We start from the raw sequence: 14,901 nt of genomic DNA, 5'->3' as shown, positions 1-14,901 counted from the left end.
AAAGAGGACTGGGTTTACAAGTAAACGGGCGCCGTACTGGAAAGGTTAACGATAAATAAATATGTAATGCAAGTGATTATACTAGATGCCAGTAAGTGGACTGACCAAAGTTTTTGGACAATCATTTACGATACATTTAGACGTAATAAAAATACCTAATTCTTTTTTGAAGTTTAGCCTTATAGGTTAATCAGGAGTTAAAGAGTACTAAGAGTTAAACTTGCCTATATCGCAATGCATTTCAGTTCAAATAATGAATACAAATCGAGTCGTGCCTAGAAGGTTATGTAATATAAGTGGTCAGTGTCAGCAAAAATCAAAGAAAAAATCTAAAAAACATATGGAATCCTGCCTATATACAAAACTAATTACAATTATAAACACCATACATACCAGATCAATTCAAATATAAAAGATTTGAAGAATATCGTACAATGGTTACATATAAATCTCTGGTTAATGCAGAGCTTCATGTCCTGATGTATATAAACAATGCTTATTATTTATCAAGGCACCGACCAGCAATACAGTAACATCATCAGGATTTTATGTCAAGCATGCCAACGCATGCCATTCAGTAGAGGAATTTAGTCCTCGACTGACTGTGTCTGTTAAACAGATAAGTTTCCCTTCCCTGAGGGACAAGATTTTGTCCAAATTGTTTTGTCTTTTATTTGGTTTGACAACTTCTAGAACCCACCATGTCATTTCTGTTTCTTTGTGTCCCATATGTAGATAATGTTCTACTAATGGTGCATTCTCTTTCTTGCACCTAATTCGGGATTGGTGCTGTAAAATTCTTTTTTGACTGGTTGGATTGTTTTGTCAATGTAATGTAATCGGCACGGACATTCAATGCAGTATATAACGTCCGTAGTGTTACAGTTGGAAAAGCTTTTTGCAATAAATGTTATGCCATTAATGTCACAGGTCTTGACAGTTAAGAGTTGTGGAACAGGCTGTACAATTGTTACATTTATAGTGGCCTGTAATGGGCACTATTTGTAGCATATTATTAACAGAATTTTTGGCCGATGAGTCTTCATAGTCATGAATGAGTCTGTCACGGATGTTAGTGCCCCTTTTAAAGGCGAACATCGGCTTTTGGGTGAACTCTGGGATAGATTGGAGTAGGTTCCAATTCTTTGCAATTATCTTCTTTATGCCATTTGAATGTGTGCCGAAAGTAGATACACATACTATGTTGTTTTTATTTTGACGTTCACGTGTGCTCAACAAAGCTTCCGGATTGTAATACCATGCCCGTTTCATTGATTTACGGAGTAGTCGCGATGGATAACCCCGTGCTAGCAGTTTACGTTTGAGTTTGTTTGCCTCACAGAAGTAATCATTCTTATAGGTACAATTTCTCCGAAGACGGAGAAATTGACCAAACGGGAGGCCATCTTTCAGTGCTTGAGGGTAGTGACTTTTATAACTGAGTAGGGTATTCCAAGCTGTCATCTTTGTAAAGAGAGTGGTATAAAGACAGTTGTTATCATCTATTTTGATTGTTATATCCAAAAATGGCATTTCCTGTGAGCTATGTTCCATGGTAAACTTTAGATTGGAATTTCTGGCATTAAGCCATGAATGAAATGTGTTAAGTTCTTCAATATTACCATGCCGTCTTCGGAGAAATTGTACCTATAAGAATGATTACTTCTGTGAGGCAAACAAACTCAAACTTAAACTGCTAGCACTGGGTTATCCATCGCGACTACTCCGTAAATCAATGAAACGGGCATGGTATTACAATCGTGAAGCTTTGTTGACCACACGTGAACGTCAAAATAAAAACAACATAGTATGTGTATCTACTTTCGGCACACATTCAAATGGCATAAAGAAGATAATTGCAAAGAATTGGGACCTACTCCAATCTATCCCAGAGTTCACCCAAAAGCCGATGTTCGCATTTAAAAGGGGCACTAACATCCGTGACAGACTCATTCATGCCTATGAAGACTCATCGGACAAATATTCTGTTAATAATATGCTACAAATAGTGGCCATTACAGGCCACTATAAATGTAACAATTGTACAGCCTGTTCCACAACTCTAACTGTCAAGACCTGTGACATTAATGGCATAAAATGTATTGCAAAAAGCTTTTCCAACTGTAACACTACGAACGTTATATACTGCATTGAATGTCCGTGCCGATTACATTACATTGGCAAAACAATCCAACCAGTCAAAAAAAGAATTTTACAGCACCAATCCCGAATTAGGTGCAAGAAAGAGAATGCATCATTAGTAGAACATTATCTACATATGGGACACAAAGAAACAGAAATGACATGGTGGGTTCTAGAAGTTGTCAAACCAAATAAAAGACAAAACAATTTGGACAAAATCTTGTCCCTCAGGGAAGGGAAACTTATCTGTTTAACAGACACAGTCAATCGAGGACTAAATTCCTCTACTGAATGGCATGCGTTGGCATGCTTGACATAAAATCCCGATGATGTTACTGTATTGCTGGTCGGTGCCTTGATAAATAATAAGCATTGTTTATATACATCAGGACATGAAGCTCTGCATTAACCAGAGATTTATATGTAACCATTGTACGATATTCTTCAAATCTTTTATATTTGAATTGATCTGGTATGTATGGTGTTTATAATTGTAATTAGTTTTGTATATAGGCAGGATTCCATGTTTTTTTGATTTTTTCTTTGATTTTTGTTGACACTGACCACTTATATTACATAACCTTCTAGGCACGACTCGATTTGTATTCATTATTTGAACTGAAATGCATTGCGATATAGGCAAGTTTAACTCTTAGGACTCTTTAACTTCTGATTAACCTATAAGGCTAAACTTCAAAAAAGAATTTTGTATTTTTATTACGTCTAAATGTATCGTAAATGATTGTCCAAAAACTTTGGTCAGTCCACTTACTGGCATCTAGTAAAATCACTTGCATTACATATTTATTTATCGTTAACCTTTCCAGTATGGCGCCCGTTTACTTGTAAACCCAGTCCTCTTTCGATATCCAAACAATACCTATTTATATGCTCACGAGTGCTCGGCACGTTCTCTCCCCGCTTTGCGGTGGCGTGTAGTCTTTTCGAATTGAGTAGGACCTTTACCAGGTAAAAAACTGTCGCACACTTACCGGTCTGATGCAGAGCATTTTTCCTAATTTAACTGGCTCTGTATTGACTCTCTGATGTCTGTTTCCTAGATCGATTCACAGACGATCCCGATATTTGAATAAAGCCAAAGATTATCACATCTTTTAGGTTGGCGGAATTTATTTCAAGGTAAATGGTCTGGTAAAAACTACTTTTAAATAGTACTAGGTTACCGTTTCTAAGTTAATCTTACGGTAGACTATTCCTTACAGATCGCCAAGTGCCCTTAACTCTGAGGATCCTTATACAGAGATATTTTTATATATCGTCCGTGCGGTGGATTTAATTAAGGTAATTTTCCCCACAACCTTTCCAATTGAATTCGTCACCTGTATTCTGAATCTAGACTAATATGATAATATCATAACCTATGTCCGCAGATTCTTGTTCAAATTCTCGATAGAAGCTCCAATCAACCTCGTCCTTTTTGAGACTAGAATTCGCATATAGGTATGACTTTTTATTTAAATAATTAGTTCTATTTTGACTTACATGTCAGAGACTGAGCCACAATTTTATTTCTACAGACCCGTTTGGTTCAGCAGAGTCATCTGCCGTTTAACAATTTTCCCTACCTTTGGTCGACCAACATAACAAGGTAGTAATGTATCTAACGATACCAAGATTATACATGGCCGCCATATATTAGTCTGTAATAATTCATAAATAAAAATTTCTTTCAGCATCAAAACCACTGTTTCCTCGAGTGATCCCAGGCCTCAAACTTTATTTAAATTGTTGAGAAATATAGGTATACAGACTTCGTTTTTTGAAGACATTAGGAAATGTCTGTTCAAGGAATGATGCTACCTATGCGCATTTGTTACTGGGTACACCTTAAGAGCAACAATTGCAACGAATTCAATTGTATGATTCATTTGTCAGTACATGCTATGTCTAGGTTTAAGATGTAACTGTTTTGTTCTGTTCAGTATTATTATGGTTTTTTATATGTCTTGTGTAATGAGTCTAGCTAAGCTTAATGTTGATTGTCTGTGTATAGTGTTTCATGATTTGGTCCCAATTGTACAGTAAATATATTTATTTCATTTTACAATAGGGCATTGCAAATATCTATTGTCCAGTCCTGATGATGGTCTCAAGGAGTTACCCATAAGAGACCGAAACGTCGACAGTTATCTTTGTCCAACAATAATTTAAAATATTGATTCTTTGGATAGGTGTATACAGGTTTCACAGAGAAATCAATTCTAATTTATTGTGTTTTTCCTGTACGCCTGTATGTATATATATATTTGCATTTTATAACCCCTTCTGACTGTTTTTTGATAAAATTCAAGTTTTGGCCTATACACAAGTCTTGTGTGTTTATATGTCTATTGTTGAATGTATTTGTGTTTGTTAATGCAAGACTATTTGAACTAAACTCAACCTAGGATTATTAAGTATCCTACTTAAGTGGTATTTAAATAACCAATTATTTTTGCTGAATAAACTCCCTTGGAGGCACTCTCTACCCATTTCGGCTAGAACTCTGGTGCCATCTTAGAGGTGGTTGCCGGACTTCGTGGCCACGACAGGCCTTATTGATGGGTGGAGATTAAGGAATCCCGATGGGGTACATTACAAACACACCTCTGCTGCACATAACACCCTATCGAGAATCGACTGTGTCCTGGTGCCGGCATCTCAGGCAGCTTGGGTGCGGGAGGCATGTCATTTAGGTAGGGGGATATCAGACCACTCACCAGTCTGGCTTTGAGTAGAGGTGGGGTAGCGGGATACGGGAAGGGTCGCGCCCATTAACGCATGGCAATTGAAAGATCCTGATATCAAAAAGGAAGTCCTACAAGCTGCGGAACAATATTTACAGGAGAATGTTGGCACAGTAGAGTTGGCTCAGTCATTGTGGGAGGCCTATAAGACGGTTATCAGAGGAGAGGTGCTATCCCTGGTCTCGGGGAAACGGAAGAAGGGGAGAGAAGGGGTGGCCAAAATCGGGGCAGACTTAGCAACTCTGGAGGGGGAGGTATCGAGAGACCCCACTCCCGAAGGAACGCACCGTCTGCGGCTACTCCAAGTCGAATGCAAAACGCTGGCAAGAGATAGGGCCAAAGTGCAGCATGCAGATGTCCAGAGTAGGGTGTATGTACATGGCGATAAAGCAGGAAAACGTATAGCTTGGTTAGAAAAAGGGGAGAGGGCGTAAAGACTTGTGCCAGAATTAAATATAAGAGAATCGGGCAAAGTGACAGATCCGCAAGTGATAGTCGAGGAATTCGCGGACTATTATTGTGCGGTATATATGTCCGCAAGCGACTACACTGAGGATGAAAATAGAGCAATGATACAAGACATCCAGTTGCCTACATTGTCTGAGGAGGACAGGAAATACCTAGACTCCCCCCTCACTAATGATGAAGTGGCGCAGGCCATTAGGGGTGTTCATTCCGGGAAGGCTACGGGCCCAAACGGTATTCCCATTGAATTATATAAACTCAACGCTAATAATGTGGCGCCGTTCCTTCGCGCAATGTTCGTGGAGAGCAGGGAAAAGGGCCAACTCCCCCACGACCAACGAGTGGCAAACATTGAAGCCATCCATAAGGTCGGTAAGCCTATGACACAATGCTCCTCCTATCGGCCGATCTCATTATTAAATGCTGAGCCCAAGGTGTTAGCAAAATTGCTGGCGACCAGGCTTATTATTTCGAATCTGATACACCCAGATCAGTCAGGCTTCATGCTGCGCCAGAACACGGCCCTCAACTTACGACGGTTGCACGGGATCCTAGGGTGGGGGGGGCATCAAAGATCCACGAACCAGCTGCACTGTTGTCCCTGGATGCGACCATGGCATTTGATAGAGTTGAGTAGCCCTATTTATTCGCCGTGTTAGGAAAGTTCGGTATCGGACAGGATTTTATCGGATGGGTCCGTCTTTTGTACACATGTCCCCTGGCCAGAGTAGTGGTGAATAACCACAGGTCAGCTGACTTTGCTCTATATAGAGGCACGCGGCAGGGGAGCCCATTGTCTCCATTGCTATTTGCTTTGGCCCTGGAGCCGTTGGTGGCGTGGCTCCGATGGGACTGATCGATTAGAGGGTTGCATTGGACCCCGGAGCGGGAGGATAAGATTTCACTGTATGCAGATGATATTTTGTTACATCTCACTACTCCTGGGGAGTCCTTGGTCAATTTTCTGGATGTTCTGGCAATCTTTGGGAGATATTCCGGATTCACCATTAATTGGACGAAGTTGGTACTCTTCGTCATCAGTGGTGATCCTCCCGCGGTCCCGGAGTCCTGCCCCCTACGGATTGAAGCAGTAGGATTTCTTTATTTGGGCATATATGTCACCATGGACCCGAAAATTAGATTGGATAATAATTTAGAGCCCCCACTGGCCAGATTTCGTAGAGACGTGGAGAGATGGAAACAGTTACCTCTTTCCCTTTTAGGTAGAGCTGTATTGTTCAAAATGATGGCCCTCCCTTGCTTTTTATATGTGTTAGAGAACTTAATGGATAAAGTACCCCCATCGTATTTCAAGGACATAGAGTCCTTCCAAAGGCAACTTCTGTGGGAGGGCAAGCCGCGTATTGCCTTTTCCAAGCTCACACTTCCATGGTATGACGGAGGAATTGGTCTGCCAGACCTCCCAAAGTACTATTGGGCTTCTCAGCTGGCAGCGATTAACCACGCAGTGTATGGGTCCCCTCTAGACCCTGGATTTGCGATGGACCGCGGTCAGGTGCCGGGGGAGATATCACAAGAGCCTTGTACGCCAGAAACTGTAGATTTCCCCTGGCTGGACCCACGGCACACGTGGTACAAGTGTGGCACACAGCCACTCCGAACCTCCAGTGGGAAGGGAAATTAACCCTGGCTACCCCGTTGTGGAGTTCGGAAAGATTAGGTAGCCTGTGGAAGACGAAGGGCTTTGACAAATGGGACCTCATCGGGATCTCGCAGATTAAAGATGTCTGGGGAAAAGATGGAATCCTCACATTCGAAGCCCTACGGGACAAATATCATCTACAGGAGAGTGAGCGATATCGCTACATTCAGGTTAGACACGCCTTGTTAACAAATGTCCATAGGGGAACAGTGCTCCCGGAGGCCTCCCCTATGGAGGACCGGATATTGGACACCCACCTCCCAGAGAAAACTATCTCATTAATCTACAAAAAAATTATAAATCATATGGGGGATCCATTGGCAACACTTAGAGAGCAGTGGGGAGCGGACGGACAAGTATTAGATGACGAAGATTGGAAGGACGCAGTTTCCTCCCCAAAGGTCGTGGCAGTACTCATGAGACTACAGTTGGCCCAGTTAAAGATCCTACACCGCTTCTATATCACGGGGCCTTGGCTGGTACAGATGGGTCTGGTGAATAGTGATGAATGTCGGAGAGGGTGCAGGGAGATTGGTACGTTTATGTACATCCTATGGCACTGCCCTGTAATACAAGATTATTGGGGTAAAGTTAACTAAAGGATCCGAGAGGTCATGGGAGTAGAGTTGGCGCTGGAGACCCGTAGATGTATCCTAAATATCTGGGAACCCACTGACCTGACTACTTCAGGGAAAGTGTGGGTAATGTTGGCATGCCTGATCGCTAAACGTAACATTGCTCAGTTGTGGGGTGCCAGTCAGGCACTCCAAATAGGGAAATGGATAGAAGATCTGGATTGGTGTATGTTCAGGGAAAGGTACCTCTATATTGCCAGGGGTTGCCCCGGAAAGTAGGGGAAGGTATGGAGAGCGTGGAATGGATACAGAGGGGATATATGCACACCTCCGTTTACGAGACAGGATATATTGGTGTCGGAAGCTTAATGATCCCTACTACATTATCCGATAACTGATTCTGATATTTGAACATGTCTAATTGCTTTATTTGAAAGTCAAGATTGTCACCTGATGCTATTGTTTTTTTTTGTTCCATTTCTTTGTGGAATGTGTTAATAAAAAGATTTTTTTTTAAAAAGGGCCAGTCCTCATGGGAGGTTACAAATGAAAACAAGGCGGTACTAAGGAGGGGGCTAACAAGCCTATTAGCGAATCAGAAGTCAACATTTTCAAAGGATAATGACACAAGTCAATGAGAAATATGGGCGGAGAGTGGACAGGGCTTCTATTCCATACTCCATTACAGCATGCCGCAGAGCAGCTCGACCTAAAAAAAACAGCTGGCCGAAAGGGGTTGCGGATGCAAAGTTTGGGCAGGGCCTGGTAACGTAAAAAGATGTTTAGGCAGAGCACCATTAAAACCCATAATGTTTTTCTTTTCAACAAGCTTGTTCTGGCCCTGCCCATTACTGCAGGCAATTTGCAACTACTTAAGAAGGTAAGTGTGCAGGAAGACAGAGTTGGTACTACAGAGGAAGGGCAGAAAGGATTTCAAGGTTATTGAGAATGGACTGAAGCAATGAAATAAAGCAATGTGTTCACTGTTTTAGAGTGACAAAGGGTACACATAAATCGTGGGGAGTTTTGAAGGTCATCTATTTCTCATGATGCAGCCTGGTGGCTCTCAATACGTACAATAGCTGAGCCTTTGTCATCCAGTGTTCCTCGCCCATAGATGAAGCCATCAACTTCCTTGGCTGAGAAGGGAGGATAATTCCAGCCCTCGTCAGATGCGGGCACCACGTCAGAGTGGGCCAGCATCATGTAAGGTTCAAGTTGGAGGTCCGAACCGTGAACGGTAAAGAGGTGGCTGTATCCTGCAATTATCTCATGCTGAATGAAGCTGCAGGAAAACAATCCAGGGAAAACTGAAAGAAAAAGAGAGCGAGTTAATTGTGGCAATAGAGAGACACTTAGGTTTAAAACAAATTAAACGTTCAGAAACTCCAAGATAAAAGACGTTATCAAACTAAGCGCATTTAGAAGTCTTCGGTGTTAATTCAGTTAAGGTTATCCACTATGTAAAGTTATAGCTACCAAAGGCCCCCCTAACATGAGGAACACATTCAGCCACTTCAGTCTTTGTAAGTATTGTGGGACTTTAAAATACATAATTGCAATGTGGAAAATGCAGGAATCCAAACTGCTTTTAGTAACATCTATGGCCTCCTTTGCTCAGAATGCTTGGATGTGTTGTAGGCTAGACTGAAGCGAACTCTGTACTTAAAATTCCGGCTGGGTATTCTTCTAACTAGGGACTATCTCAAAGGAATCGATATGCTCGATGGTAGACATAACCATAGTGATTGTAGCTTTGGTGGTTTGGACAATCTAACCCATTTGATTCTGTTCAGTAAGAAATATGATGCCGCAAGGCGGAGGTGGATCCTCCTTTTTAAACATCATTGGGTTAGAAGTGATAAACCAGCAATAGTGCTGTGCCTTACATCAGATGACATGTACGTGGTCATTTCTGTAGCGTCATTTGTATGGGTTACGTGGCCTTGTCCAAGAGAACTGCCTACCACATTAGTTATAAGCTTAAGGCGGATTTCTACGTATCCCATAATGAAACGTGCTTCTGGCTCTTGATCAAATTCGACGCTTCCCAATCATCTCCAAGCACAGGACTTTTTCCATCCTAGGTGTGTTATGTATATCCAGAAAGAATACAGCTCCAAAATGTGTTTCTTCTTTTTAACTGACAGTGATGTATACTTTTATTTCCTGGACGTTTGCTTTTGATGGTAATGCGCACATTTATTGTCTCACTGCACTTGCACTTTAAATGCATTTGATAAATGTATTTATGTTTTTCAGGTCGTATGCCTCTGATGGAAATGTGTACTTTTAGTGACTCACTGCACTTACAATCTAACGTATTTGATGATTGCGGTGACGGATTTTCCTATCTGTATGGAACGCAGTGTGCAAACAATGTGTCGTAGTTTAGTGGATTGCTGTGAACCTAATTTTATCTGATGTAGTGTTCTTTTATTGGTGGTTTTAAAATAGAACTTTTGCAATCTAACACAGAGCCTGATTACATCATACTTTTTTATGTATATGAAGGTTAAGTGATTTGCCCAGAGGGATAGGATGCTGAACCGAGGCCCTCTCAGGTTCAAAGTGACCTGCCGTTCCGCCACATCTCTTCCCAATTAGGTTAAACATTTCTATGTGTGTTGACTTTCGAGCCGAAAAAGGAAGACAAAAACGGAGTTAAAAAAAACAACAACAAAAAAAAAAGGAATGAGACAGTTAACACGTCTCGCTGTAGAGTTTGGCTGCAGTGCACACACTTAAAAGCTTGTCTTTGTTTCCCCTCTGCATGGAATGCAGTGTGCAAACCATACGTCGTATTTTAGCGTGTTGCTTCACTGAGGATACCTATGTCACCTAAGTCTACGGCTGCAGTCACATTGTGCATTTATCATGCTGCGCATCTTCCACAATGCTTCACTGAGGATACCTATGTCACCTAAATCTACGGCTGCAGTCACATTGTGCATTTATCATTCTGTGCACCTTCCACAATGCTTCACAGAGGATACCTAGGTTACCTAAGTCTACGGCAGCAGTCACATTGTGCATTTATCATGCTGCGCCTCTTCCACAATGCTTCACTGAGGATACCTATGTCACCTAAGTCTACGGCAGCAGTCACAATGTGCATTTATCATGCTGCGCATCTTCCACAATGCTTCACTGAGGATACCAGGTCACCCAAGTCTACGGCTGCAGTCACATTGTGCATTTATCATGCTGCGCATCTTCCACAATGCTTCACTGAGGATACCTATGTCACCCAAGTCTACGGCTGCAGTCACATTGTGCATTTATCATGCTGCGCATCTTCCACAATGCTTCACTGAGGATACCTATGTCAACCAAGTCTACGGCTGCAGTCACATTGTGCATTTATCATGCTGCGCCTCTTCCACAATGCTTCACTGAGAATACCTATGTCACCTAAGTCTACGGCTGCAGTCACATTGTGCATTTATCATGCTGCGCATCTTCCACAATGCTTCACTGAGGATACCTATGTCACCCAAGTCTACGGCTGCAGTCACATTGTGCATTTATCATGCTGCGCATCTTCCACAATGCTTCACTGAGGATACCTATGTCACCCAAGTCTACGGCTGCAGTCACATTGTGCATTTATCATGCTGCGCATCTTCCACAATGCTTCACTGAGGATATCTAGGTTACCTAAGTCTACGGCAGCAGTCACATTGTGCATTTATCATGCTGCGCATCTTCCACAATGCTTCACTGAGGATACCTGGGTTACCTAAGTCTACGGCAGCAGTCACATTGTGCATTTATCAAATTCAAATTTCAAATGCTTTATTCGGTGTATTGATATAACCATATAGCATACAAAAAGATACGTTTGATACATCATTAATTTGTTAAAAGCAATCCTTGTCATATTAGGTTTGATAAGATGCATCAATTGATAAGGCCTACATAGTTTCCTTTAGATAGAGCGACAAAGTGCTTATTCCCAAAGCTTATCGGGTAGGATCAGAATGATACATATAACGTTTAAGTGTAATTACAGAAATTAAAAACATCTTAGAATTCGTAATATATATTGAGTTCAACTGATTAATATAATTAATTAATTTAAAAGGATAGAGCCAATACACCAATGGTAAACAGATTATCACTGGAATCATGATGTCATAGTAATATAGATCATAAAATGATAGATTTCCTACTGGAAACACATTTTAAAATGTAGGAAGCTACATGGAAGCATACATCTGCGCTACTCAAGTCAAACATTAGCTGCAAAGCATCTTTGGTACTTCTTATATTGTATTTTAAAAATAAAGGCTTTAAATACAGTTTCCTATAAGGAATATAAAATTTGCAAAAAAGCATAAAGTGACAACAGCTCTGTTTAGATGTCCCGTCGCATGGGCAGGGCAAAGTGCTACTCCTTCTAATTTGAGGGAAAGACACTAAATGATACACAGTGCCCAATCTCAACCGAGTCAGGACAAAACGGTGAGAGCTTCTGGTAACAGTTGACAAATACTGTTGGAAACCTTCTATGATGATGTGTTTGTTGTAGAAGGCATATATATGTTGGGATGCATATCTAGCGGACCTAACCTTCTTAGCATTTTCTAGCAACAGATCTTTCAATTCCTTTTTTGAGACCTGGACGCCCAATTCTGGGTTCAAGAAAGGATCATAATCAAAGACTGTCTTAAACCAGAACCGAATGTGCCTAAACCAGGGAATACGCATATGGTTGTCTAAGTTTAAAAAATCCTTGATAACAGTTTGAGTAAACTCTGTTTCTGCTTTAGACCAAATGGATCTCCATAGAGATAGGGGACGTAATGCTGCCAGATCTCCTATGTAGGCTAAACCTACTTCCCTGTGTAAAATCTCTATGGAAGCAGATGCCGGGGTGCATAATAAACGATTAAGGAAAAGATTTTCCTGATGTTGAAGCAGCTTACAGCTACTTATATTATGTCCACAAACACCGGCCCCATACAATGCAGATGACAGACACCTCATGATGTAAATATGGATCATTTCTTTGATTCTGCGATTCTCCAGCTTAGTTGCGAATCTAAAGATGCTGTTGGTGTTCCTCGTCAGCTTTAATTGTACAGACTCCTGCTCACTGGTCCAGCCACCGTCCCCAGAGAAAGTTATCCCTAGATAACAACATTTCTTGACGGGTTTTAGCCTGACGTTATCTAAAAGGAAGGTCCTATTGTGTTTAGTCTTTTTCCCACATGCCATGGTGAACGTTTTACCCTTGTTAATTACCAGTTTCTGTGTGACTATAAAAGCAGAAAAACTATCAATAAGGTGCTGCAGACCATTTTGGGTTCGCGATAAGTGTACCGCATCATCTGCATAAAGCAGAATTGGAATGGGTTTTCCGTCCATGTGTGGTGCATCCACCGCGGTGGTTTTGAGTATCTTATCTACACCATTGATAAACAACGAAAACAAAAGTGGTGCTAAAACGCATCCTTGCCTTATACCTCTATTGACTTTAAAAAAAGGGGTGCATTCACCAGCCGTTCCATAGCGTACCTTGCATGTCAAAATTTCATATAATCTAGCCAGAAAATATATAATGTCTTTCGGTGCTCCCATGTCAATTAAAACGGGCCATAAAAGCGAGTGTTCGACCAGATCAAAGGCAGAGCTGAGATCGGCGAACAATAAAAAGAGATTTCCTTCCTTGACTATGGTGTATTTGTTAATTATAAGGTCAAGGTTAACACATTGCTCCATCGTACCAATCCCCCTCCTAAACCCATACTGTATTGGTGATAAAATGGATTCCTCTTCTGCCCAGGTTTCCAGTCTGGCCAGAAGGACCCTACTTAGTATTTTGATGGAGGAGTCAACGAGGGAGATGGGCCTGTAATTACAGGCCTCAGCCCTGGAACCCTTTTTAAGTAGTGGTATTATAATTGATTGACCCCATGTCTGTGGGAGTTCAAATTCAATGGCAGCATTAAAAAAACGTGTAAGGATGGGTGCCCATAGTAATTTCTCATGTTTATATAAATCTATTGGCACACCATCCGGGCCGGGGGCCTTGCCGCCACTGCTTTTTTCCAGTCCTGCCAAGACCTCGTTCAAGGTGATGGATAATGTGATAATCGGCCATTGGCCTGAACTTTGTAAAATCAATTCATCCGAGTTAAAAACCTTTGAAAAGTGCTCTATCCAATCTGTACAACTAAAGTTAGAAGTCACTACAGGGATTGTATCATTTTTTAGGAAAGGGCAATTAATTGTCTCCCATAAAAGTTTACTATTTTTTAGGGTTGCTGCCATATCTAATTTTTCCCATGCCTCATCTTGTAATTGTTTTTTCCTAATTGCAAGCCTAGTTTTATACACATGCCGTTTTTCCCTAATTAGTTCCATATCTCTTGGTTTGGCTGACATCACTTGTTTTAGTGAGGATAATGCCTCAGTGCAGTCTTTATCAAACCAACCAGATGGGTTAGGTCTTTTTTTATGCTTCTTGCCGGTCAGTAATCCCTCTATGGTGACGTGGATCTTATTTATCCTGGGTAACATATCTGCCGGGTGGTACTCGACTTTGAGGCAATAGATTAAGTCCTCGCCGCATATATCAGTTATCTCCACTAACAGTTTATGCGGGTTAATTTTCACCCACTTAATTCTAGGGCCATTTGGTCTAGAGGCCGTAATTTCTTGGATCGGCTTACTGTATATGTGAGTTTTGGGGCCCCAGCCAAGTAAAGTTAATAAAAATGCTGTTGTGATCACTCACAACTTGTTCCTCAATCCAGAGATCACGATAAGCAGTACCGCTCGATATTAAGATGTGATCAATGTTGGTATTATAATTCCTGCCCTTGAAAGTTGGGCATCTGATTTCTCCTCTCTTTTTGGAACAATCCAAAAGCTCTAAATCTAATTTGGCGGCCAGTCTATTCAAGGCCAACCCGTATTTATCGTGTGGGAAGTGGTTTAGGGTTTGAGTACTTCTATCCTCTATATCACGAATAGTTCCACAGATCCCCTTTTAGGCATCGGCACAGGCTTCTAGATTAAAATCCCCTGCCAGAGAATGACAGGGCAATCTCTATAATTAGTTAGGAGGTTATCTATTGCTATATCTATTTCTCGTACCACTAGGTCTCTGTTTGAATTAAAAATGTTATTATAGAAGTTAACAATCATCAAATCGTTGGTTTGGTGATGTTCAAGATAAATTATTAAGGCATGGGTACCGACTTCTATATGTTTACCTAGTTTAAATTCAGTAAGCCCAGTGAAAATCAGTGTTACTAGGCCTCCCTTTGCCCTACCAGCTACCGATTCCTCGGCGTGA

The 14,901-nt window shown here is 41.3% G+C and overlaps 1 protein-coding gene across 1 annotated transcript in view; it reads right to left on the bottom strand.

Annotated features, from left to right (window-relative positions):
* The window catches only part of PM20D1 (peptidase M20 domain containing 1), a 202,687-nt gene that overhangs the window by 166,920 nt on the left and 20,866 nt on the right, over window positions 1–14,901 (bottom strand). Inside the window, exon 3 of the mRNA XM_078644591.1 lies at window positions 8,670–8,902. Coding sequence (XP_078500717.1) covers window positions 8,670–8,902 — 233 coding nt within the window. The remainder of the gene's footprint in view (window positions 1–8,669; window positions 8,903–14,901) is intronic.

The sequence above is a fragment of the Lissotriton helveticus genome, chromosome 5_1 (assembly GCF_964261635.1).
Source record: "Lissotriton helveticus chromosome 5_1, aLisHel1.1, whole genome shotgun sequence".
NCBI lineage: Eukaryota > Metazoa > Chordata > Amphibia > Caudata > Salamandridae > Lissotriton > Lissotriton helveticus.
The sequence above is the reverse complement of the archived record's forward strand: the minus strand, read 5'-3'. Positions and strand labels throughout refer to the sequence as shown.